At 49.3% G+C, this 25,650-nt stretch overlaps 7 protein-coding genes across 7 annotated transcripts; 3 read left to right on the top strand and 4 right to left on the bottom strand.

Moving 5' to 3' along the window:
• Positions 1 to 1,609: 1,609 nt before the first annotated feature.
• Positions 1,610 to 2,981, bottom strand: Pdw03_5263 (Lipopolysaccharide-modifying protein; the record flags this gene model as incomplete). The annotated part of the gene is made up of 2 exons (XM_014683556.1): positions 1,610 to 2,551; positions 2,613 to 2,981. The coding sequence occupies 2 exons, from the start codon at positions 2,979 to 2,981 to the stop codon at positions 1,610 to 1,612; spliced, it is 1,311 nt and encodes a 436-aa protein (XP_014539042.1).
• A 598-nt stretch (positions 2,982 to 3,579) lies between these two features.
• Positions 3,580 to 8,548, bottom strand: Pdw03_5262 (Kinesin family protein; the record flags this gene model as incomplete). The annotated part of the gene is made up of 2 exons (XM_014683557.1): positions 3,580 to 8,420; positions 8,485 to 8,548. 2 exons carry the CDS (start codon positions 8,546 to 8,548, stop codon positions 3,580 to 3,582), a joined length of 4,905 nt encoding a protein of 1,634 aa, XP_014539043.1.
• Positions 8,549 to 12,659: 4,111 nt separating this feature from the next.
• Positions 12,660 to 14,151, top strand: Pdw03_5261 (uncharacterized protein; the record flags this gene model as incomplete). The annotated part of the gene is made up of 6 exons (XM_066101005.1): positions 12,660 to 12,666; positions 12,912 to 12,952; positions 13,703 to 13,787; positions 13,978 to 13,984; positions 14,029 to 14,089; positions 14,140 to 14,151. The coding sequence occupies 6 exons, from the start codon at positions 12,660 to 12,662 to the stop codon at positions 14,149 to 14,151; spliced, it is 213 nt and encodes a 70-aa protein (XP_065957945.1).
• A 593-nt stretch (positions 14,152 to 14,744) lies between these two features.
• On the top strand, positions 14,745 to 15,830 carry Pdw03_5260 (CCAAT-binding transcription factor subunit HAPB; the record flags this gene model as incomplete). Its single annotated transcript, XM_014683558.1, has 1 exon — positions 14,745 to 15,830. The coding sequence occupies one exon, from the start codon at positions 14,745 to 14,747 to the stop codon at positions 15,828 to 15,830; it is 1,086 nt and encodes a 361-aa protein (XP_014539044.1).
• A 2,487-nt stretch (positions 15,831 to 18,317) lies between these two features.
• On the bottom strand, positions 18,318 to 19,139 carry Pdw03_5259 (fungal-specific transcription factor; the record flags this gene model as incomplete). The annotated part of the gene is made up of 1 exon (XM_014683559.1): positions 18,318 to 19,139. The coding sequence occupies one exon, from the start codon at positions 19,137 to 19,139 to the stop codon at positions 18,318 to 18,320; it is 822 nt and encodes a 273-aa protein (XP_014539045.1).
• Positions 19,140 to 20,967: 1,828 nt separating this feature from the next.
• Pdw03_5258 (Arsenite resistance protein Ars2, putative) lies at positions 20,968 to 23,754 on the top strand (the record flags this gene model as incomplete). The annotated part of the gene is made up of 3 exons (XM_014683560.1): positions 20,968 to 21,067; positions 21,125 to 23,130; positions 23,182 to 23,754. 3 exons carry the CDS (start codon positions 20,968 to 20,970, stop codon positions 23,752 to 23,754), a joined length of 2,679 nt encoding a protein of 892 aa, XP_014539046.1.
• A 434-nt stretch (positions 23,755 to 24,188) lies between these two features.
• Positions 24,189 to 25,517, bottom strand: Pdw03_5257 (acetamidase; the record flags this gene model as incomplete). Its single annotated transcript, XM_014683561.1, has 1 exon — positions 24,189 to 25,517. One exon carries the CDS (start codon positions 25,515 to 25,517, stop codon positions 24,189 to 24,191), a length of 1,329 nt encoding a protein of 442 aa, XP_014539047.1.
• Positions 25,518 to 25,650: the final 133 nt, after the last annotated feature.

Below are 25,650 nucleotides of genomic sequence, written 5' to 3'. Positions count from 1 at the left end.
CTGGATCCTCCCGCCTTCCTTTGAGTAGCAACTCTGAAGATGGGCCCATTCTCAAAGGCAAGAAGAATTTGTGCCAAAAATATTCGGAGCAAGGTAGCAGTCACGTGAGAATTGGTATCAGGGCTTAGCAAAACAGAATTCGACATGTTATGCAAGGCACATTTATCAGAGATGCAAGTGCCTCATCAGAATAATCTTAAATGTGCCGTTAATACGAAGTAGATCCCATGGACTTGGCATTTTAATAGTGAATATCGCCAAGGCTTCCTAAATAAGCTTGCAACCTTTCCTGCTACCACCCACATTATCAACTTCACTCTATAAGTTCTACTGGGCTAACACTATCTTTCACCTTTAAGCTAGGATTCTGGGTTGAAACGCCCCTCAGACAAAATCATGTAGTGCAGAAATAATATATTACACAACCCAAAATGCCAAGATCCTTCACTTGTCGGGGTCTCTCCGACAATCCTTCGAGATTAACGGGGTTCGACTGTACTACCTGAAACATCTCCATCGTCGCTGATTTGCCCCTATATACAGCATAGCTATGTAAGTCTTGCATCGGCGACCAGGCCTACGGAGCTTGGGCTCAGTTTCAATCCGTGCGGCCCCCACAAATAGTCCACTTTGAGGCTTAAAACTTGTCTCATATTAGAGAGCAAAAAAATCTCGCAAGCTTCAAGAGACTTGCACTGTTTGCGGAAGTGCGGGCGTGAACTTGTAGGCACTCAACTAGTTCCACCACGACTTTTGCGGCATATTTCTTGAATGTTCAGTTTCCGAATTGAGAGAGGGATGACATTATTCTCATCCCAGTCACTACAAGTCGCTTGGTTGCCAGGGCAAAACGGCGTTTTGAACTATGAAAAAAGCATTCAATTCCATTAATTGTCACTGTGTCAATCCCTCCCCTGGACTAGTGAGTGCTTGGCATCATTCGTGGGCTTCCACTTACCAAAGTATGCTAAGGATCCCACGATCAACCCTCAGTACTCCAAAAGATGTTCTTGCCACATTTCACTCCGCGAGATATCAAGCTGCGAGATCTTGAATTTATGCAAGCTTGCGCTCATTTTTTTCAAGTAAGATTGGCTGAAAATGAATCGAAAATCTTTCCCTCTGTCTAATGCAAATAAGCTTAAGCAACTCTGTCTCATGCACTGATTGATGGACGGTTATCTGCAGGTAAAAGCAACGCCAGGAATCGCTATCGCCAAAGTGGGCTAGTTCCTTTAGGGCACAACCTTTCCATAGAAGTGCCATTTATCAAAGTACCACTATAATTAAAGACACAGTGTTCATTTACCAGGGAGTGTGAGTGAAAAGAGGGTTGAAGAGTGGTCTTCAAAGGATCCTCGCATACAGAGAAGGGCATAGAAATATCCGCATCAACGACGCCCGATATGGCGGGTCGACCATTGTTCCGTCCTTGAGAATATAAGGAAACTTCCTTTGTATGATAGAGAAAATTATCTCATGTACGGAAGCACAAATTGGAAAAATACAAGGGTCATCACCATCAAGGCCAACCGGGAATATCGCAAAAGCAAAACACTAAGATGTAATAAAAGCACAATCATAACAAGCCCAACTGATTGAGAGCTTATCAATGCATAAGCAACCAAGTATCATATGGAACGCCCCGAGGCTGTGTCTTACCATCCCGGCCCGTCGAGAACAATACGGGCTCGAAATCACAAGCTGCAGAGTACTGCCGAACCAACTGACGCCAATAGCACGACTCAGCAGCAGGAGTAAGGTACCGATCACGGAAAGTGCGCACTGCATTATTAGCAATACGCTCCGCAATCTCCGGGTTATCTATAAGATAATCGATCTTGCGCGATAGATCAGACCAATCTCGATCAACCTCAATATAGTTTGCGTCGGGACCAGTTGACACCAGTGCTGCATGATGAGCCTCGCGCCATTCAAGAGCATGTGAGATGACAACGGAACGACAGTTCAGAAGATACTTCCCCCGACCAGAAAAGCTCCTGCCCTCGGTGTGCGCGAGGAACATGTACCGGCAGTGGTCTTCAATAGGCAGAAGATTGAAGCGGATGTCATCCTGGTCATCCCAGTCAATGACACGCACGCTGGCCCAGCTACGACCCAACGCAGACTTGAGCAGCTTGCTTCGGACAGGCGGGTTGGTCGCCAGACTGCCTCGCCACACGAGCTGCTTTTTTTTCTCCTGGAATTGTAGGCCTGGCATAAATGTACCGTCTGCAGCAGTCTCGCCGTCGTCGATTGCAGCAATGCGGCGCCGCACTTCGTGGTACGGCCCGATATGTACCTCTGGCCAGGCCCAGTAGCCGAAATCAGGCATTAGCCAGACAGAGGTATCTGAGTCGCGTTTTGAGTAGGCCCAGATGGGACTTGGGGCGGTTGTGTCTTCTGCGAAGTCTTCTGTGGTGAAGATGAACTCGATGCTGGGTAGGAGGTGACGGTCTGGGAATGCTGTCAGGGCGCGGTGGAGGGAGCTTAGGGTTGCACGTGCTCGAGATGCTGTCATGGGCATAGGGGCATAGTCGACAATGTACAACTGAACGGAATGGGTTAGATTCAGGTGTTCTCGAATCCACGAGGGTGATTGTTTCACCCACCTCTCCTCGATCAATAATGCCCCGCACCATGGCATCATCCACTGTCCTGGAATCGAGTTCCTTGTATGAAACATGCTTATTTTCTCTCAGTGTAGATGACTTGTCAATCTCAACAAATAGCTTTGGGAAAGCAATGCGACACTGGTCCTCGGAGAGACCATGGTTGCTTGCATCGCGCTCAACGACAAACTCCCAGCCTGCGGAAGAGTTCACAGGCGGGGTACAATATTGCTGTCGGGATTGCGTCTTTACATTATATTGTGATGAGAGCGAGGGTGTATGTGTGCCGAGGATGAGGAATGCAAGGATAATTAGAGATACCACAGCGCCGGTGGCCAGGTAGCGGAACGAAGGGCGTTGAGTAAGCATTGTTTCTGGAAAAATTCCAGTTCTGCCCTATTGATTGATTCAAGGCTCTAATTAAATCATCATCGATAATTTCAGTCTATGAGGTGAAGACCTGATATTTCGTGGGTTGATGTCACTTGTGTCAGCTCTGATTGTTTCCATGGCAACGCCTCAGCTACGCACATGGTTGGTGCGTGAATCTGGATTCCTCTTATAGTCGGCATTTAATGACAGAAGGGAAAGATATAGACAGTAGAGTTTACGGCTGGTTGAATTTAACTAGGTAGTTAGATTGACTATAAAGTCCTATTCTATCACGTACAAATACAGGCCAAACTACATCAAAACTCTTTACCAAAGTGGAAGAAACTGTGCACAGTCGAATCTATGGTCCCAACTATATCGGAAGATAATGTACATAAGAGGGAAATTGCCACAGCGAGTCGATATGTTCAAGGGGTATCTCAGCGGGTCATGAAAGCAAATGGGAAAACGAAAGAATAAAGTAGAAGGTAAAAGGTAGACTTAGACCCGTAATATCATAAGAAATGAAGGGAGGCCCCAAAGCTGAAGCTTGAGTATGGGCCCGCGCGCGCCTAGCTGGAAATTCCAATAAGAGTTATAAGTCGCCATTCAGGGGGGCTCTGGGGCTGTTGCTGTTGAAGTAGCTCTCATCTATCTTCAAGATCCATTCCACCTTCTGTGCCTCCGTGCGAGTCGCAAAAAGGAAAGTGTTCTGGGTTCCATAGACTGCGAACACATTCGGTCGTCCCTTGGCGGACAGTGAACCGTCGGCACCAACTCCTGGCCCGTCGAGCAGTCTTGCGAAGTCGGGCGCATGGTCGACACGCGCATTGCGGAGGTTGATGGCGTTGATCTCGTCTCCCTCTGGTACCGAGTAGATATGGAGGTACGGCCGGCGGAGCTCCACGAAACGACGCACCCAAACGTTGTTAGTATCATCGGGCGTAAGCACATACCCCGTTTTTAAGGCGTCGGGGGCTTTGGGGAGAGTTTGGATGGTAGCTGTGAAACGAGGTTTGAGGGAGTGTTTGTCGGAGAGGCCGTTGGGATCAGAATTTCTATGGTGCGCCGCTCCGTCCGTAGGGGGCTCGGTATTACTCCGGACGAGGATCGCCTCTGTTGGGTCCTGCTTGAGCGACCACAGGTCAAGGTACTTCCGTAGAAGTTTGGATTTGCGCTCATTGAGATCGGCGCCCCGCATTGGAGTCGACCTTCCACTACGAGGCAGCGATGGAATCAGACAGCCCGCGCTGAGAGCGCCTCGGGCAGCATGAAGCTCGGCTACGCGCTGCCGGCGCTTGCGGTTGGCTATGTAGTCTCGAACCAGAGAAACCTTTCGAGGGGCCCAAGCGTTTAAAAGTTCCTCGCCTTTCACATAGTCATTTTGTGTGTTCATACGCCACAGATCAGCGGCACGCTTGGCGGAAATGGGTCGAATGACCAACGAGTACATGCGGGTTGTCGAGTGCACAACACGAATCGAATTCCAGAATTGTTTGAACATCGACTGCTGACGGACATAGGTGCGACCTTGGATCTGAATTGTCTGGTCTGCCTCGAAAACAACCGGGTTCTGTAAGCGACTGGATACAAGATCCCAACGGACAGTCACCTGGACCCGATACTTTTCTGCCGTCACTCGGTCAAGCAACAGAGACCCATGTAGACTTGAGTCCCACTGGCCGACAATTGTGACGTGAGAAGTTCCGTCAGCATTTTCCTTGACTGTTGGCTTTTGTACGAACTTTAAGGGAACGTCAGGAGTCTGGAAGTCCTGATCTGGGATCTTGCCCCAGGGATCGAGTAGGCGGACAGAGCCAACGCGAATGTTGTTGATATCATCCCATGGGAGAGTTTCCGTTGAGCTGTACGTGATGTTGACTGATATACGGCGTTGCAATCCTTGATGAAGCTGGGACGTTCCAGCATCAAGACTGCTGCTCTGAACAACCTCCACGGGGAGGTATTCACCAGATTCTGCCATTTCGAGTATTTGAATTCTCGCAAAGACGTCATGACGTTCTTCTGAGTAATATTCTGATTCCGCAATTCGAGGGGCAGTTCGCTTCTGCGGTAAAGGCTCCGCCGAGTCACGCATGTCATCCCAACTAAGAAGCTTATCGAGATGAAGCGATGTCACACCAGCATAAACACAGACTTTCAATGCGGCTGTTCGTGGACTTGATAGCGGCAAGCTCATGCTATGCACACTTTCGAATCGAACCGGACCTTCCTCAAATCCTTTGATCATTTGAGTCGTGGTTGCACCTCCTTCCTCTGAGATACCTGGGACAAATAACTGCGCATGCACGTCAGAACCTTCCCACTCCGCGAACCCGATCATGTCCCGCATGACAACGTTAAATTTCAGGGTTGAAGAGGGCGCCTGCGCAGAGGATGGTTCGAGGGAGAGACGAACGATTCCGATGACGCTCTGGGTATATGGCGAGGTAATCTCAACGGAAAAGTCTTGGACGCGAGTTTCAAAAACGGCCGTTAATGGGATGTCGGCATCGCCGATAAGAGAATACTGGGGTGAGCAAGGTTCAGAGAATGGGTTGTCGAGTTTGAAGTGTTGGATGTAGTCGGGACGGTCGATGTATTGGTGCAATTGCCGCATGGCTTGAACTCGACGCTGGAGCTTTTCAATTGACCACAAGTGAATCACGCACTGCTTGAAGTCGATGACTCGAACACCAACACAAGGCTTCTTGGCCTCATCAAGCAGTATGTCATCATCGCCAGAGATCCCGTTAAGCACGAGATCATAAGAGGATTCCATGTTGTGACCGTGGTCGACAATGGCGAACTGGAAGACCACATGCTTTTCCATGATATGGCTCATGATCTGCGCCTCTTTAAGAAGGGAGGCATATTGCAAAATCTTCTCAGCCATTCGGACGTAATTTCGCTGGGACCAATGCTTGTACACTGAGCGCGCGACCTCGAGTTCACGTTCATCCAACTTGGCGAAGCCATTTTCGAAAATTTGCGGAACTTGCTTGCCCATATCTCGGATGTGGGTCTCAAATGTCTCCTTTTGTTTGCGCAGTTGCTCTTCGAATTCTTCCTTGGCTGTCCGCAGGGCGTACTCCATTCGCTCTTTCTCAGTCCGTAGCTCCGGTGAGTCTAGATCAGACGAAGCTCCCACGGTCTTAAGTCTTTCTTGGAACTCTTCCTTGCGACGATCTAGCTGCCGCTGCACATCTTGACGAGTCTGGCTAAGTGATGCGGCGCCATTAACTTCATCGTCGTCATTTTGTCGGGGCGTGCTTGGCATGGTGATAGCGGTGTCCAGGGAATAGTTGTCGAGGGTGCTGTTGGACATGTATTTGTCCCTAATCGGGAAGGAGCTGATGGAGTCGGAATCTTCTTCTTCGGGAAGTCCCCGGCGTTCGGCTCGAACCTTCTGCACATCCTCTAAAAGTGTATCCAATTCATCATCGGGCAAATTGGAGATGTGGTCAGGTCCAACCATAGCACTGACGGCTTCTCTACGTGCTAAAAACCAGTCTGACTCACGGCTACGCTGCGAGGGCATAGGTGAATCTGCCCTATATGAATCGCCATCCATGTCAGATCCTGCCTTGCTCAGACTTCGATCATGTGTTTTGTTCGGCGCCGGCGATCCAAGCTGGCTTGTGGTAACTGAATGGCGGAGTAAGCTCTGCTCGACCCTCTCAGCTCTAGCCTCTTGGGGATGGTTGAAACGGAAAATATGAAAATCGCCGAGGATAATTCGGAAACCACTCTTGAGTCGTGTGGGCTTGTTAACCCGCATGCCGTTCACCATAATAGCCGCACCTTCGGCGGGTACAATGGTCACAACATTATCCGCATTCTCGAACGTACAGTGTTTCTCAAGGATCTTGGATCCATTCAATCGGATTTCCACGGTTTGGCCTTGATCCATATGACCAACCGTGGTGGTGCCCGGTTTGATGTTGTAAACCAAACATTCCGCAAGAAGGGGATCATCGCTGAGGTTGACCAAATGGGGCATTTTCTTTGGTGTACTCATTCCAATGAAGCCCTTTTCGATGTTGATTCCCAACTCCTCCAAAGCTGCTTCGCGCTCCTTGTGTATAAGTTCTGTATTCTGCAGCTTCTCTTCCCAAGTCTGGTTGAGATCTTTATAGAGCTTCTCACTTTGATTGAGTTGTTCTACAATCTCTGCCTTGCTGACCTGCGTGACACTTCCGTCCGGCTGTTGGATGGAGACCATCTGTTTCTCCAGCGGTGTATCCGGGGGATAGTACTCCTGGGGAACAGCACCTACTGCGCCAGCTGCTCCTCCCGGTCCCACTCCCCCTCCAAGCTTTGATCGGAGCTGTGCGAGTTCCTCCTTGAGTTCGCGGATCATGCGTGCATTCGGATCTTCATTTACAACAGCGTGGTTCTTGATTCGTTTCGCCGAGTCGGCGTATCGCAGAGTACCAAGAGTTTCGTCAAAGTTGATATCTGCAGGAGAGATTGCAGCAATCATGGAAGTCATGGAATTTCCACCCAAAGAGTCCTTCAGCAGCCAGGTTAGAATTGAATCACGATATGGTACCATGGATGCATTCTTCTTCTTTCCGGCAGCGGTCTTGCCAGCAGAGACATCAGCAAGCGCAGCAATGACACGACCAAGCGTTGACAATGAACGATTGATCTCCGCTCCCTCCTTCAATCGCGCGCCGGTAGCTCCAGTAGAGTTGGCTCTTTCTGAACCAGCCAAATCAACTAAACTAATTTTCGACACTTTCTCGGTATCCATCGAAGTCTCTTGATCGTGTCTCTTTTGAGTCAGAGTCAAGGTGAAAACGGCATGCGATCGACTTGAGGTTTCGTTCATGTTAGTCGCCGCAACCGTTCGAGCCTTGTTACCTTCGTCCATCAGGTTCTCGATTTCTTCGAAAGAGCTGACGACAAGTTTGGCCAGATCTTCAACATAAGGACCTGTCGACGGATGCTCACGGACTTTCAGGTTGCCTTTGTTTGACGGGTTGAGCAAATCACGGACCCGCTCGTTATAGATTTCAAGGTACGACACCTCAACAGTGCAATTTAATAACTTGTCGGCCTGGATCGCATTTATGCGCTCAAACATAGACTGGCAAATCCGTGGAATCACACCGTATTCTTTGCCATAGCCCATCATGGAGTACGATTTTCCCGAACCTGTCTGGCCATAAGCGAAGATACAATTGTTGTAACCCCCAAAGGCATTGTCCAGAAGCGGAGAACCGAGATCGTTGAAGAGGTCATTTTGGTCGGCGAAGTTTGATGAGTTCTTATCAAAAGACCAGTATGATCGGTCAAATGCGAAGACCTTATTCCCTTCAATAACACCCTTCCCGCCCTTCCGTGATTTTTCCTCTGCGCCGGGTGGAGGGGTGAGCACGGTCTGGGAGCCTTCCATCGACACAATACATTTTGCGCCTCGCTCGATCTCTGTACAAAGGCAGACAGGTTAGCGTAGGGTCCACGGGAGACCATCCCGTCAATATCCACTCACCTCGACTGTTGAAAGGCCGCACCCGCACCACCACCTTAATATTTCCACCGCCACCTGGAGCCATCTTTACTCTCTAACCCATGCACGGGAGATACTCGTCAACAAAGAACCTTTGTGGAAGCCGGAGTGCGGAAGTGGGATGCAAGTGGTGACAGGGGTACACCGATGCGCGAACTCCGCTAGGAGCGCGGCTTGAAGGTCCGTCGCAGGGGAATAAGCGTGGGGGAGGGTGCAGCTAAATCGCCTTTGATCGTTTCGGAGTGGTTCGTAGCGAGATTCGAAACCGTACAGGTCAACAAAGACGTCATGTATCGGTCCAGTGTTGATGTTGCGCGTTTATGATGTTTTTTTTTGTGGGGGAGGTTTGCTCATATGCGGGGGAGCCTGGATCCTGCAACGCTAGAAGTTGACTACTGAGGAAAACCAGCCACAGTGTCTGTTTTCCCGAGGCCACCAAGCAAAACAAAATGCGATTGTGGTCTCGAGTCAACAACGATACGGAAAAGCCACTTCGGTCCGGGGTGTTATGCTGAGTAAGCGCTCCACCGCCACCGGTGGACTGCAAGGGGCCTCATTGTGACATTGTAATAGTTTAATGATAAAAAGCACAACTAGCACAGAGATTTTTTTTGCATAACTAGGGATCTTATATGTTCCTGAAGGGGGGTTATGCATATATCACTACTTCTTGGGTGAGTGCATATGCTGTGTCCAGGTAGCTACGTGAAAAATACAGCACCAAACATGCTACCACATGCTTCATGGTGTCATTTACGTCGATGTGGGTGAAAAGGGTTGTGAAGAGGTCCGGGCCGTAGATAAAACGATCTAATTTCTTCAATGATACTCAAGAGTGTAAGCGCCAATTGTTGATCTTGCCATGATATTTGCGGACCGGATTCATTTTTTGTCGGATTTTTTGCGCCAACTTTGAATTCCCGCGTCAGCAAGATGGGTATCACGTTCTCATCTGATATCGAGGTTGTTATCAACAACCATGCCAAGGTAATTCACGAGCTGCAGTCTTGTTGCGAGAAATTTAGCATTGAAATTAATGTTATCAAAACGAGGAGGTTCCATCGCAATTATGTAAAAAACGGAGGATCGAACCCAGACGCCCAATTTCTTTCTAGAGAGGTTGATCGTGTCCATGCAGATGGGTAGGTAGATTTAATTAACGTCCGGCAGGGAGCAAGCTTTCGTTTGCTCCCGCGACCTCCCATGGGGTATTGGGACGTGCAACGCTATGGTTTCTATTATACAAAGATCCTTCTACACAGATTGCAGTTCATGCATTCGTAAATGCGAGGGCTGAGTAGCCAGTTGGTGACGGCTGTCTCCGACGTGTGAGCCGGCCATCATGGAGGTGAGGGTCCCGGGGGGTCCAGGTGTGTGATTGGCGGGTGCCAAGAGACTTTGTTGAGGATACAAATGAGTGAGTTATCTCGTGCAGACCCGCGAGTAGAAGCTTGTGAGCTCCAGTAGTTCAACAAACTGCTTGGGGTCCAGGCTGCGTCGTGTCCATGCAGAGAACGGTCGATTGCGCGCGGATCTCAAAGTTCTTTGCACACAGCTGGATCAATGTTATGCGGTGACCGGTCACTCTAAAGGAGAAGTCGAAGCTCTACCTACCAAGTTTTACGACCTCCTCGACGCAGAGGTGCATAATCTGAACTTAACGTATCAGGCCCTTTCCACTAAGGTTGACAATTGTCACAACAACAGTCCACCAGCTATCAACTGGGGACTTGCTATTGGGCTACCTCTTGGTCTCGGCATTCCTCTCACCATCACGTCTACAATATTGGCTGTGGCCTATGGCCGTCGCAGGTAGGTAACTCAATTGCTCTTTCCATGGAGTTTGCTGACAATAGCTGTCTATTAAAAAAATCCACAACTGCCTCGGCCTTGTGCTTGCGAAACTTAGTATATAAAACCGACTCAATCCATACCATGCAACCCGTCCACGCATTAGCCTCCCTCACAAGCTTTTTTTGCCTGTTGTTATTGATAAGTGCCTTGCAGATTATTTTGCTGAGAAGCTCGGCAATGTCTCAAAGTCGCTGAGGATGATCAAGAAGCCAGTGAGGATATCTATGTGATGCAGAACGGGATCAACGTATCGAAGTGATACTAGGTCACAAGGGTTTGCCACTTTGCTGAATAAAGAGACAAGCATGCATGGAATACATGTAGGTGGCCTTTGGCGTTTTGAGGGAATTTGAGATGAATGAGCTCTTGCTACTTGAAGTAACCACTCGCTCACCATTGATTCTCTTGCTGTGCTCGACAGCCTGGTATATTTTTGCAAGCACATCAGTATCCCACATTTATTGTGTGCTAGTAAACAAGCAGCCCCTAATCCTGTCCTGATTTTAGGTGAAAATTACATTCTATTTAGTATTTACCTGAAACTGGCGCACATTGTACTAAATATTCCGACTACTTTAGATGAGGTTAAAGTTTCGGAACATGAAGACAGCCACACTTGAGGATTATCTCCCTATTCAATAAACTTTTTAGGGTTTCCTGTGGCTAGCATTAGATAAAATGGGGAATAGCCGACTTAATGCTGTATAACCTCTGCTGATTCACAAAAAAAAACACTTGTGTTTCGATATTTGTTGCAGTATGTGACTACTTGCTATGTCATATATTTCGAAGGAATGCGGGTTGCCACGGCACCAACGCCACGGATGTTGGTTGAAATTGGACAAAAAGAAGGGACCAAACGAAAGATTATCAAAATTAAATGTACACATTTTACGCGTGTAAACCTGAGATCTATATAGGTGGAAACCCTAAATTGAAGGTCCACAGTCAAGCGGTCAACCCTCTCACACGTGGGAGGTTTCATGGCCCGGAGATCGGGCCCATCCGTCTTTGCGAATGGGGCTTATCGCGTACGCTGAACAGCTCATGGGAAGGTACTGGATTTGACTAGAATGCATATAGGGGTCAACCTGGGAGTTTAGGAAGTTTAGAAGTAGATCAAGTTTAAATATTTTCTCATTTTGATTGCCTATAAACTGAGCTCGAGACGAGGGGATTTGTGGAAAACATACTCCGTATCCGAAACAGCAACGCGAGGTGGAGATGTTTGAGCCGAAGATGATACTACGGTGAGTAGAGTTGTTTCGACCGCCAATTTGGATGTTCAATAATAGTAACAATCCACTATAACCATGGTCTCCGTAGATTGCACAACATATGTTGTATATTTATTGTAGATACTCGGTTAATTGGATTGCGTCATGATCTTGGCTAGAACAAACACTTGAATGCGCCAAGCGAGTACATACAGGGGCCTCGTGTTTCTTTATGAACATCTGCATAAAGATACTCAGATCCTTCCGAACTCGTGCCAGATGGACGGCTTCGTGCCAAATAAAAGTCGTCACTCCCGCCTGAATTACAACGTTGCCGCCTGGGGGGATGATTTAAATGACGCCACCTAAGAGATCTCATCACACTCCCGTGAGGACTGTAAGTGCCGAGAATGACATACCGCACTAAGATGAAACCTGTCTTATGTGAAGCTCTATTTTTGCGGAGTACATGGTGCACGAGCTTTGGAGCAAGGGTTATGGATGAGGTGGGATATTAGGTGGAGGAGACTTTCCCAAATAGGCCACGCGGCCGAGCTGCGCAATGTCCACCGAGAGTAGAAAAAAGTAAAGTGAAATAGCAACCCATTCTTTTTGGTATTAGAAGTGATTTTTGTGAGCGGAAAGTACGGAGTATGTTGTAAGCTGATAAAAAAGGACCAAAAAGAAATGAGGTGATAATTAAAATGAAACGAGTGATGATGTGGGCAGACATGCAGATGCAGCTGAAAGTGCAGTGTGGTTCAATGCTCGGGTTTGGGTTTCAAAGGGGTTTAAAGTAAGATTTAAAGGTAATGATGTAAATTTTCCATCCTTGGATGTCGTAGCTGATTATTATAACAAAAATGAAGACGATTAAGAATATTTGAAAGATTGAAAGATCACGAAAGATAGAAAGGTATACTCCGTAAGACGAAGGTACAGCCCTCAAGGCTAAAAGGGCCGTGCGTCACAGTCTCGGGTCGCACATGACGAGAGCTCGGGACCACCGGATTTGTTTTATTACTGTATGGTTATATAGATACCATTGGGGGCCACTGGGCGGCTACAGAGGTTGGTGAACCAGTAATGATACGTATGAAAATGTAATCTGGTGTAATATCGCAGAAAAGACGGCCTCAGCAGCGGGGAGCAAGGCGGTCGCTCAGTCGGCAGCCAGTCAATCTCCTACAAAACTGCCCCATCCGCTCTTTTTCCTCGCCTTTCTTCCCTCTGCCTCTTCTCGTTGGTTGCCCGCCATCTCCAGTTCATCCTCCAATCGCACAGTATCATCTGCCCCCTTTTTTACATCATTATTGGTGAAACCCTGCCTTGCATAAGGCCATTCCCTCTCTATTGGCCTCGAGATCATTCAAACTGGGGTAAGTTGTATACAATTTGCTTTGAATACTGCACAGTACTGCAGTACAGTACTGCAATTGTACACTGCTTTCTCTTTGCTCTTTGCTATTGCTTTTCTTTGTTTGAACTTACCTTTTCATTTTGATCATATTCTCCTTCCTGGGTAAACGCACGTCACAATTCACTTTTTTTTTATTGCTTTATTCCCAATTTCCCCCCCCCCCCCCCCCCCCCCCATTTGAACTACAATTGTATCCCTAGGTTCCTCCTGTATCGCCTGTACGGTGGTACGGTCTTACTGTCTGTCGGTTGTATACTTGCGGAACTGCCCGGCTTGACATCAGTGGCTCCGGTTGCGCACAGAACCACCGCCTTCTCTCTCGTTGGCACGATTCCCTCGATCTCCCCCTCTCTCCCCTCTGGTCAAATCATCTTCTACCCTGGGATCCCTTGATTGCTTGGGATTGGAAAGTCACCTTATACCCCGGAGATTATCGTTTCCATTTCTGCCGTGCCTATTAAGGTAATCGCTAAGCTCCAATCCCACGTTGCGCGCGCTTTTGCTTATCTCATGGCAAAACAACGCGTGCTAAACCAAAACACTCATTTTCGTCTAACTATCCTTGCTATTCTCTCTATCATTGGCTCTTCTGATTTTACCTATGCGCGCGATTGTGTTTCACGTTTTTTTTTCGTCCAATCTGCACGCGTCCCTAGCATTAACATCTTCCCTCGTGTGTATCCAGTCGCATCTAACATATGACATATAGTCGTGCAAACTGATTTCCTTGGCTTCGGCCGGTTTTAACTACACAAATCTTCACTTCGTCTGTTCTTCCGAATTCGATCGACAAGGTAGGTTCCAAGCTGCACTTCAACTCCCGCCTTGCCAACGCATACATTCTCCCCTCTCAATACTGACCGGTCTAACCCGCCCGGATGCCTAAACTCCCTCCACTTGAACACTCTGTATTGACAGCGCATTGGTTGTTGATTCATCGCCATGATTGGCTGAGATGTTAGAATGCTAATTCTGGCCTTTTAGTGTGTCGGTGCGTGGAGCCTGAGTGAGACGCATTCTGACATCAACGCCCAGGCGTGATCTGTCGCAAGGCGAGGCTGTTAGCACCGCCCGATTCAACGCTGGACGTGGCAGAGTAAGTCTTGAAATTGCGTGAATAAGGTATCCTGCCGACCGTGCTTGAAGTATACCGCGTAGTCTCCACACCTGCCATCATCAGGTCTGTTCTGACTTGACAACGCATCAAGCCGACATCTAGTTGAGGCACCCCGGCACCGCTGCATCACAGCCCAACTACGTTACACCTGAATGTGGGCGTAAACAGCTTTGCACAAAAGAGCCAAACCCCTCTGCAAGCCGTTAGAGATTATTCTCGACAAACAAGAGGTCAAGAGTTTATATTGACGAAACACGAGACTATATTGGCTTAGAACGCGCCTGCTATTAAAGGTACGTGCCTGGTCCCGGTTGTGTTCTTTTGGTTCCCCATACCCCCACCCGCCAATCCAATGACCGCTCGGCGATGCGCTCTGCTGACGCGATGCCCCCAATCTGCAGACTATTGTCAAATCATCGGTCACCTACCCCAGCACTTGTGGTGACTCTTCGATATCGCTTTATCACATCTACCAAACAAACGTCGCCGTCAACTTTGAGATATTTGCACTCCAAAGCAATTCTTTGGGTCTGATTGGCGATCTCAGAAAATTAAGTTGCCACTTTCAGATCGATCCACTGAATTGGCGCCGCTACCTGTAGTGTGACAAGATCCACTATCACAACACGCCAGTATGGAGTACCCTCCTCAATATCAACAAGCCCATGGACAACATCCACATGGTCCCTCTCACATCCCTGGTCCTTACCAAACCGGGCCACCAAATGCCGGTCCACCTGTTGGTTCGATGGCCTCGCCCACCAACGCCCAGGCACCCATCCAACCTCACTCCGCCCACCAATCCTCTCCCATCGTTCCATCGCAGCCTCATTATCAACAAGCACAGAATGGACCTGGAGCTGTTCACCAACAAATGAACTTTCCCCAAGGGTATGGCGTCCCTGCGCCCATGGCTCAGAGCTACGGCATCTCGCCGACGCAGGCTGCCGCGATGGCCACTGCAGCTGCGTCCGGGCAGTTCTACCCTCTTCACCAGGATTCCATGGCTGGCCAGATGCCTCAAGGCTCCCGAGCCTCACCACGAATGGCGAGCATGCAAATGAAGCAGGACCGTGACCCCCGATCGCCACCACAGATGCAAAACCAGATGCCTCCTATGGGATCGCAGGTTCAGATGCCTTCAAACCAGCAACTTTCTCAACGTCGCATGAGCCATGTCGGTAGCCCCAATGTCCAGACCGCACAGCCCGTCATGAGCCACGTCGGCAGGGCCCCCATTGCTGCTCCACTTCCCCAGGCTCCCGTACAACAGAACCAGCCCTCACCCGACATGGTACCTGGCGGCAACCAAGAAGAGTCGCCGCTGTACGTCAACGCCAAGCAATTCCACAGAATTCTGAAGCGCCGCGTCGCGCGACAAAAGCTGGAGGAGCAACTCCGTTTGACATCTAAGGGTCGCAAGCCTTATCTGCATGAGTCACGACACAACCACGCCATGCGAAGACCACGTGGACCCGGTGGACGTTTCCTGACTGCAGATGAAGTGGCAGCGATGGAGAAACGACAAGAGGAAACGGGGCAGCCTGTCACCTTCGAGGACCTTAGCAAACCGTTGCCAACCGATAATGGTGGCGGACAGAAGCGCAAATCAAGCGAAGCCCACGCCGATGGCTCTAACTCTTCCAAGAAAACGAAGGCGAACGCCAGCGCCGATGGAAGCGAGGGGGACTCCGCTGAGGCCTCGGATGAAGATGGCTAATCGCCCTCATTCTCATTTTTTTCCACCCACAAGACCGTGGACACTGCACCACGTCTTGCTGAGATGACCTGCGGTATTGAATTTTTTTTTTTTTCTTTTGTCGTCACGGCTTTATGGATGGATGTCTTGGTTCCTTTCTCTAGCGAGCGATGTGTATGGACCCCCCCCCCCCCCCCCTTTTCTATGCTCTATGCCCCATTTTATGTGTTTTGGTTTGATACGCTCTTGTCTTATGTGTTTGTCTGATTTGCTTTTGCCTTGAACTCTCTTTCCCTTTTTGCCCCTGATGTCTGTTTATATTCGCTATGATGGGACGATTTATTTTTTTTCTTCATTCCCCCCTCTTGCCTATTTTACATCCTCGATCCTCTTCCTCAATGGTAACTCCCTCAGTTTACGGGAGATGCCTTGTACAAGAATGACCGTTCTAAGCATCTACACTTTCACTCTTGGAAGTGATATGTGAGACTGGAGAGATAGCATGTTCTGCTTTACTCTGCCTCGAAATTGTCTTGCCTGCCGGCCCTCATCTTATATGTAGGGCCTTCAAGGGCATTACATGGCTGTGCTTGATATGCCGCCTCACAATCTTCAGCAGTTGGCAATTGGCTAAACATTCCATCTTCACTCGGATATGCTATCCCCATATCTCGGTCCCCATGCTTATATTCACTTTCATGTTTCTATTATGAATATGCTTCTGGCAATTTCTTTCATCTTCTTCTCCTATTACATCCCCATTTCCTACTCTTCCTCCTTTCGTTCTGCTTCGGTGTCTCGTGGTGCGGGTTTATGGGTCTCCGGGTGTGATATTTAGAGAGGGTCTCATCACTGGAAAAACAGATCGGGAAATCGGTTTTCGAAAGACTGATCTTTGTTATGAATTTCATTTGAGTTTTATAGTATTGACATTTTGTTTCTCTTTTTTTCATTGGGTCTTTTTGTGTTTCGGTTAGGATCTGGCAAGGCGATGCAGGGCAAGGACGGAAATTGGATGTAGATTTTGAAACTTTGGATATATTGTGCAGATACTTATATAGGAATTTGTATTGTCTTGTTCTAGTGTTTGTCTGTATCAGTAGTCTTTAGTGTGCCTGTGTTGCAAGACTTGGAATCATAGTGTTTCTCTGTACAAGGAACACTTTGGTTGATAGCAAGCTGTGAGCTTACATCTAATATGTCTTGAAAGTGAAATTATGCACTTGCAATACTGCTATTCACCATGAACTTGATGATGTCGAATTATAAGTCTTGGTCGTCACTGGCGCATGTGTGCAACAAATGATGCTGAGTAGACATGACTATGTGTGTCGGGGCACTTTGGCAGAGGAGCAGAGGACTATTAAGCCTACCGACCCGCCCAGGGTCGTGTCCAATTGATCTGGCATTTCATGAATCTATAGGTCTGGCGATGACTATGTTGCCCGAGCAAGCTATCTCTCTAGCTGATGCTCATTCCATCCTTTTCTGACCGTTGACAGGATGACTTGTGCAATCGAAATATGTAATAGTGCTGTTTCATCTGCACCTTCGAATGGTTTGCTGGATTGAAATTGTTAGTTGAATCTCCACGCTGATCTGTTTATAGTCAGGCTCGAGAATTGATTCTACATAGCTCTGCATGTATTATGCCTACGTTCAACATTATCGCAATTTTACGTAGTGTTCAAGCATAAGAAGGAAGATCTAAGTAGTGTGACGGCCCTGGCATTATGTTCCTGCTCAAACATCTAATTATCAAGTCAATCACAAACGGTATGCAGGCTAGTAAGGTACTGAATGTCATCCACAGGTAAATACTTTTGAAATCACGTTGCAAGATAAAAGGACAAGGGGGGATGAGTGAACGGGTGTAACTATAAGCCAAAGGGGCAATAACGCACTCTTCTGGGGGTACCTAAGTGTAGGCTTCACCACCACAGGGGAGCTAAGAGGTGAAGTGTGCGACAAAAAAGGGTCTACAAGATCGAGAGATAAACGTATGGGAGGACAAGCAAGTGAAAGAGAGAAATTTGAGAGTGATTGGAATCGGAGGTGCTGAGATTCTTCCTTCCACCTAGCAAAGCTGAGTGGGGTCTTCAACTAGAACATGAAATGTGTCAAGAAAATGAACCAGGAGAAGATGAAGTCCTTCTTGTTGATACTCCACAATCAACCGAAGAAGGCGTTCGTGTCTCCTGGACATCTTGCGCTTCACTGTCAATCGCCCAGTTCCCGTCGAACCCGGGAACTTTACAATCAACCATAGTAGCGAGAGCAAACAGCAAGTGTCAGGCGCAAAATACATCAACCACAAGACCTGGTAGACACAAAGTCATGATTGAGCCAGATGCGCAGTGCCAAGAACTCTGCATAGCCATGAAAGACTGCACTTAGTGATTGAACCAAAGCACACATCAGACTTTGACACCGTCTTCTTCTAGCAACAGAATCATCCATAAGACTGCTGAATGAACACTGGTAATAGACTTTGCATTTTACCAGCTCTCATACAGCTTCCCAATCCATGGCATCGACCATGAACCCCCAGTCTGCCTCGGCGTTTGCCCCCTCTCCAGTAGCTTCCTCTGGGCGAATGCACTTATCAACATGCTCCTTTGCTCGGATATATGATTCTTCTAGGCCACCAAAGATATCAGATATGATACCCTCAAAGTCAAAGCTTGCAAGCGTCGCAATGTCCTTTCTTTCGCCTTGTTTTTCTCTCTCTTCCGTAGTCAGATCGGCTGTTTTCCACCTATTCCGCAGCTCCTTGGCCTTTTGTAATTGCAAATAGACAGTGCCACCACCAAGTACTGGGGAAAGTGGGGTCGATTGCTCCCGCAATGCCTCTAGCACATTGGCATGGTATCGATGATGACCAACCGGCCGACCGATACCATTCCCATTACCTGGCGGCCCCCGAGGCGACGATGTAACCGAAATATTAAAAATCGCCAGTAAGTGGACAATTGCACGTTCAAGCAAAGCATAATATTCGTGAAAATCAATCTTGAACATGATTTCGGCATGCGCGACGTCGTCTGCCGATACTACATCGCTCATTTCCAGAGTCGCAAGGCGGTATCCTTCAGCTAAAAATGGGAGTTTCCATCTCAGTCTAGCGACAATTTTCATGAATCGAGCCAATTCCTCGGCTGGCGGCAGCAACCGGCCACCTTGGGATGTGATAGTCGCCGGGCGGATGCTGCTGTTACCACCAGAATTGGAGTTTTTGGAGGGCCAAGGCCGAGGAGCATTTTGACTCGCCGGGTATAGTTGTTTCCCCCCAGTTCCAGGAGCCCAGCGAGAGTTGAATAGACCTGACATGGCCGTTCGATATCGTAGGTAAAATGTGGCGTGTTATGCTGATGTGATTTGGCGGGCGTGGTGGTCCTGGTCAGCCAATCAGCGGTCAGCATGGACCTTTCAAATCTTGTGCTCGTGGAAGACCCGTGGGGAAAGAGTTGAGCTCTCACAACAGGCTGTCCTTCTTCTTGCTTCCCTTCGGACGTGTCGTCTGTCAGAAATGAGAGGATATATACGTATGCATAGTATCCGCATTGTGTCTCCTGTCAACACTGTTTCCCATTCTTATTGAGCCTTGAGTAGCCTGGTGCAGTTCAGCGTGTGATTGAGTCCCACACTCAAACTACCTATGCAACTGCGTTTTCTGTCGAAAGGGTTAAGTGTAATGTCGGTGTACCGATTATGGGGTGTTGGACTTGGTCAAATTGGCCTTTTTTGTTTGAAAACGACTAGGCCAACAGGATCTGAGTCACTAAAACAAATATTATCTCAACATGGAATGTCCCCTAGATTTGATTTTCTTTCATTCTTAAACTCGCTATGACAAATACAAGCCCTTGAACGATCTATAACGAGAAGATCAGGGATTTGCTCAGAATCATTGCAAAAGTGGTCTTTTTGTCCTTCTGATATCAAAAGGGGCGTCTTCTCATAGACTACTCCGTATACTAGATACATTCTCCATCCCCAAGGAATAAGCAGAAAAAAGTGCCAAATTTTGACTACTCCGTACTTTAAGGATCTATATATATGTGGATGTGTCACTTCGTTTGCCGACGCTAGCTATGCAGTCAAGCGGAAAGTGACCTGCCGACTGACATGAATGATCAAGAGGGTTTCGAAAAACCGAAATTCTTGACAGGCCGCTGACTGGAAATAAGTCACACAGTACCGAGGCAGACTTCCATGAAGTTGATTATTGATCCACGAAGTCCATCATTGACACAACTGAAGTATCCGGGCCTCCTGTTACGGGATATGATGCTCCCATTTGGAGTTTAAGGAGAAACCACATTTCTATCCCACTTTAACCAACCTCTGCTTGCTCTTCTGATTTTACTCTCGACTTAAGAATTACAGACTCGACTTGCCAAGTTAGGGCATGCAAATGTCATTTGGCCTTGTTCCTGACAAGCCAATCAGCGGATGCCAGTCATCCCCGTACCGCCAGACCCTTTTCGGTTAAGCGCCCAGCTCTCTCCAGCCTCGTCCGCCTTCTCGGCTTCTTCCTTCTATCGCCAACTGTCGCGTTTCGCTCGAGGCTTCTTGTAGGTGGCCCTCTTCTTTCTCCAATTCGCTTTCTGTTCATTCTTTGGCTTTGTCCCTTGCCCTTTCTCTTTCTATCAGCCTCTCCTCTGACCCTGCTTCTCCATTCCCCTGCTTCATCTTCTTTTCTTCCTCTCCAAGCCGTGGCGCCAGCTGCGCATTGCTGGATTTTGTGGGCTTTGACTTCTTATATGCATAATAGCATTGGCTCTAGCCAGCAGCCTTCTTCAAAATTTCTCTTTGCTATCCGAAATCACCTGCTGCAAACATGTATCCCTGCCAAGTTCCGGGGCCAACATGTCGCCAGCAGCAGTGTGTTCTTGTCACTCTCTTTTCCCTAAGCCCCTGCCTCTGTTATTTATCGTGAACTTGCTAGCCGCCACCATCGCTATTTCGCTCTATGAAGTTGCTTGGTCTGATATTGACGATACCAAATCTTAGCTCACCCTGCGGTTCCCGACTCCCTGATCGATCAGCGCAGATTGTTTCAGCGCACTTTATCCACCTAGGCTAAGTCCTTGGGTCTATTGATACCTTGATCGCAGTGAAAGCGATAGAATACACCCATCTCGGAAGATACAGAATGGATTCCTACGATGGTTATGGGTCCCCCGGAAGGAACCGCGAGTCAGATTCTTTTATGGGACGAGCTATGGGGGAATCATACAGACGTCGGTCACCCGGTAAGTTGATGATTAAATGGTAATGGAGAGAGATGGGCGAAATTGACTCTTGACCAGCCTCCCAAGATCGACGACGTGCACGCCCACGGTCCCGTTCGCCTGTGATTGACCGTTACGAGCCTTCGGAGCGTCGTTCTCACCGCGAGGACTTTTACAACAATTCTCGGGAGCATGCTGCCCGAGAGCGCGAGGACCGCCGACGCGCCCCGTCGCCAACAGTGGCAAACATCGACCGATATGTACCTGGGCAAGACGGCAGTGGTGGTGGCAAGCGCCCCATTCCGACCAACCCTATGCCCAACCCTCTTACCCTCGATTTCCAAGTCGGCTTCAATTGGTTCGCCGAGTGGTGGAGATTGGAGGAATCCATAAACGAGGAGAAAGAGCGCGCGAGGAACGGCGGTCGTCGTGTCAAGGGCGAACGCGAGGCGCGCGAAGATCGTGAAAAGGAACGCGCACAGATCCAGGCAGCTTATGATACGTACAAGGTTGATCTGCAAATTCGCCTGGCTAGGCTGTTCGTCCAGCAGCACCGGAACGAGGAATGGTTCAAAGAACGCTATGTTCCTGAAGTCAGAGATCCTCTTCGCACCCGTCTCATGGCGGTTCGACAAGGTGCATACGAACAGTGGGAGCGTGATATTGAAAACAACCTTTTCAAGGATTTTACACTTGAAGGCATTTACAAGAGCGATAGCGACGGTGCCGGTGGCATGGTTGAAAAGGAGGAAGGCGAGACTACCGCTACAACCGAGACCATGGGAGTGCTTGACCTTCTTCCAGTCCGTGGTGGAGACCTTCGTGACGAAGCTCTTACACAGCCTGCACTCCTTATAAAAACCCTTGCACCAAACGTCAGTCGCAGCAAGATCGAGGAGTTCTGCAAGGAGCATCTTGGCGAGGAAGATGGAGGTTTCAAGGGGCTTAGCCTTAGTGACCCGAACCCTTCTAAGAAGTTCCATCGCATGGGATGGATCATGTTGCATCCTTCCACCAACACCAGTACAGTGGAGCGGGGGGATGGTCGCGATGAAGAATTCGAAAATTTGGACCAAGATGGAAGTGCCAACGGTGCTGTCACAACTAACCCGGCCGAGAAAGCTCTCGAGGCTGTTAATGACAAGACCATCCATGATTCCGTTCACGGCGACTTTGTTTGCCACGTGGGAGTCCATGTACCCCCTGCTCAGCCGCGCAAGAAGGCTCTCTGGGATCTCTTCTCCGCACCTGAGCGAATTGATCGTGATCTCGAGCTGGCCAAACGTTTGACTTCCAAGTTGGACTCCGAGATGCACATCATCGTGGATGGTTTTACCAAGATCGAAGAGTATGTTGACGACCTGCGCGGTAAAGGAGAGCTCCAATCTCCTGCTATGGGACCAGTCAGTGCGAAGAAGCAAAGAAACGGATATAGCGACGAAGGGGACGAAGGGGAGATTGAGGAAGGCGAGGAGAAGGAAACTCCAGAAGAGGAAGATGTGGATGATGAGGAACTTGCAGTTAAGAAGAAGAAGTTGGACCTGGTTGTTGAATACCTGCGCCGGGTCTACAACTTCTGCTTCTTCTGTGTGTTCGAAAGTGACTCGGTCCATGAGCTTGGCCGCAAGTGCCCTGGCGGACACCTTCGCCGTCCACGTAGCGGACTTTCCAGCCAGGCCAAGGAAGTGGCCCGAGCCAGCGCTCTTGGCCAGCCGTTCCCGGCCAAGAAGAAGGAACCTAGTGAGGAAGGGGAGGATCTTTCCTCGCCTGTCCAGGAAAAGCGCGGACAGCGCCATGGTTCCAAGTCTGAGCAGCAACTGCAGCGTGCCTTTAACTGGGTGAAGACCTTTGAAGACAAGTTGCTGCAGATCCTGGAGCCAGAGAACGTCGATCTCAGCAAGCTCGGCGGCAAGCCCGTTGACCAGGCGGTTGAAGATGAACTTCTGAAGTACATGAAGCAGGAGGACGACTCCAAGTACCGATGCAAAGCGCCTGAATGTACCAAGCTTTTCAAAGCCGAATCCTTCTGGCGTAAGCACGTCGAAAAGCGCCATGGAGAATGGTTTGAGGGAATCAAGAACGATGTAGGTGTGCAACAATCCAACACGGATTCCCAGTACTAATGATTATAATAGCTCGCATTAGTGAATGCATATGTCTTGGACCCAGCACGCATTGCCCCATCCCGCTCCGATGCCAACAGCAACGGTCACTTCCCCCTGGGCTCTGGACAAGGCCACACCGGCACTCCTCGTGGATTCAGCCTTGCCGGCCTACCCTACGCCCACAATGGAAGCATGCCTTCCTTCCCCCTAAATGGAATTCCCGGCATGATGGGTGCACACGCAGGCGGCTGGAATGGAAACACGATGGGACACGATGGCGGTCTGCACCAGCCCGGACCCATGCGCCGCGGCCAGAACCGCAACAACCGACCCAGTCCATACGATCGTCGCCGATTCAACGGCAACGGCCGACTGAGCCCTCCCCGCGGCATGCCTGGCATGTATGGTGGCCGTCTCCCGCCTTCTGGTGTCAGCATTCCAGCTGGTCACCCCGCAGCCGGCATGGCCGCCACTAACCCCTTCCCAGATTCTTCCAGCGGAGGTCCCATGGCGCCGCGCGAAGCCGTCCAGGGTCGCAGTCTGAAGAGCTACGAGGATCTGGATGCAGTCGACGCATCTGGCAGTGGCGAACTGCAGTACTAGTTGCATCTGCTGATTTGATCACCACTTTTCGCCCGTTTTCGCCCACGTGTTTTATTTTATTTTTCTTTTTCCTCCCATTGGCGACCTGGCGCATCGGAGGGACCGTCGGAGACATGCTGACTCCAACTTGCTCATTTACTGAATTCAATTATTCTCATTGATCTCTACGCGCGAACCCATGACTTTGATTTCTATTTCCTTGCTGTTTGTCATCATCCCCAACGGAATTTCCTTTTCTTCATCTTTTCCAGCATGTACAATAACCTTCCTATCAAAATCTGAAATTGAAGATTCAAAAAGCATCACATGACAATATTGCAATGCAATGCATAAGGGGGATCGATGTTGTAAGTTTTACAATTTGCCATTTACAGATCCAACACGCCCTTCTCAGAATTCCAAACCAAATACACTTCGTAGCCAATGACCATCCCCTACGGCATCTGAATTACAACCTCCTCACGCGAATCCCGCCACTGAACACCCATCCCACGAATCCGCCGCTCACTCGCCAAGAATAGTAGAAGGTAGACGTGCATGGCGATCTCACCCCATGCATAGACTTTAAGAGAGACGTGCGTGTCAGGCGAGTGCTTTGACGGGGCCGGCGTCGCCTCGAGAATGCACCAGACGCCCCATCCCGCACGTCCGTCCTTGCCTACGAAGTCCGAGAGGAAGGACCAGAAGGCGTAGAAGAGCGGAGAGGGCCAGGTCCGTGTGTCCTCTCTTGGCGGTGACTTTGGGGTCTGAATGGGATCAGTGGTTCCAGACTTGGGATTTGTGTCTAAATTAGGAAGAAGATCGGCTAAATCTCGGTCTCGGGTTGGGGGATTTTCGATGGCGAGGTGCACATGCCAGTAGCCTCGTTCTAGGGGGTCGAGGGAGCGGGTCTGGGTGGATGGTTTGTAGGTTCGTGCTGGCTTCAGACGCTCAGTGAGCATGGACAGGGTTGGAGTTATGTGGGTAGTGAACGACGCAGTGGAGATAGGGGGTCTTGGGGGGTGGATTTCTAGCGGGAGGGTGGATAGATTGATGTGATTAGGGGTATTGGCTGGGATACGATGTGAGGCATTGGCAGGGTGAGTGATGGTGCCATTTGGACCTTTTCCCGGATCTGCGCTGGTTATTTCCATGGGGGTTTGGGGGAAGCCAGTCGGAACATGGTCCTGGTTTTCGATGGTGGCCTTCTGAGATGCAGCGGGCTGGTCCATTGCAGGAGAACCTGCAATAAAAACCGGTCGAGCCGAGTTGGGCTCGGGCGGGGCTGTGCGACGTCTTTTAGAAAGTGGAGCGAGCTGCGATGGTGGCGATAGTTCTGCACGAGATCGCTCGGCGTGGACTAGTTCGTCGGCGATCCCGGGTTGGGAATCTGGGATGACGCTGATGAGACTCTCTAAGGAGTCAGGATAATTTGAGATGATGTGCTTGCGTGGAGCCGGGTCATTTTTCTCTGACAGCAAGCGATCATCCGAGGATAAGGTCGCGTGTGCGGGCCGGGGCGCCTCCCGCAAAATTGGCGAAGCCTGTTGAATCATCGAAAGCACCGAGGAATGCACGGCGCCGGAGAAGGGATACATCTGGTCTGCATTGGTGGGAGCTGAGGAGTTGCTCTCCTCTATCAGTGGCTGGCGTGAGACACACTGGAAGTCCAGGATGGCGGCAACTTGGGCCCTATAGCGTGCGTCATCCTGTGCGGTGCTCGCGGCGGCGATGTGCACTAGAATCTCGTGCGAGTCAGGGATCGAGCCGGGGACCTGGATCATTTTTCCGGTTTGATCGGACAGCTCTTCGCGATGTACACTAGTGAGACCAGGGGCCTGGGGATCGTACAATCTGTTCAGAGGATATCTCCGATCTCGATAATCTCGATACTCTCGATATGGGAGACTATTGGAT

The sequence above is a fragment of the Penicillium digitatum genome, chromosome 6, assembly GCF_016767815.1.
Source record: "Penicillium digitatum chromosome 6, complete sequence".
NCBI classification, from domain to species: domain Eukaryota; kingdom Fungi; phylum Ascomycota; class Eurotiomycetes; order Eurotiales; family Aspergillaceae; genus Penicillium; species Penicillium digitatum.
This window is presented reverse-complemented; position numbering and strand designations above follow the sequence as displayed.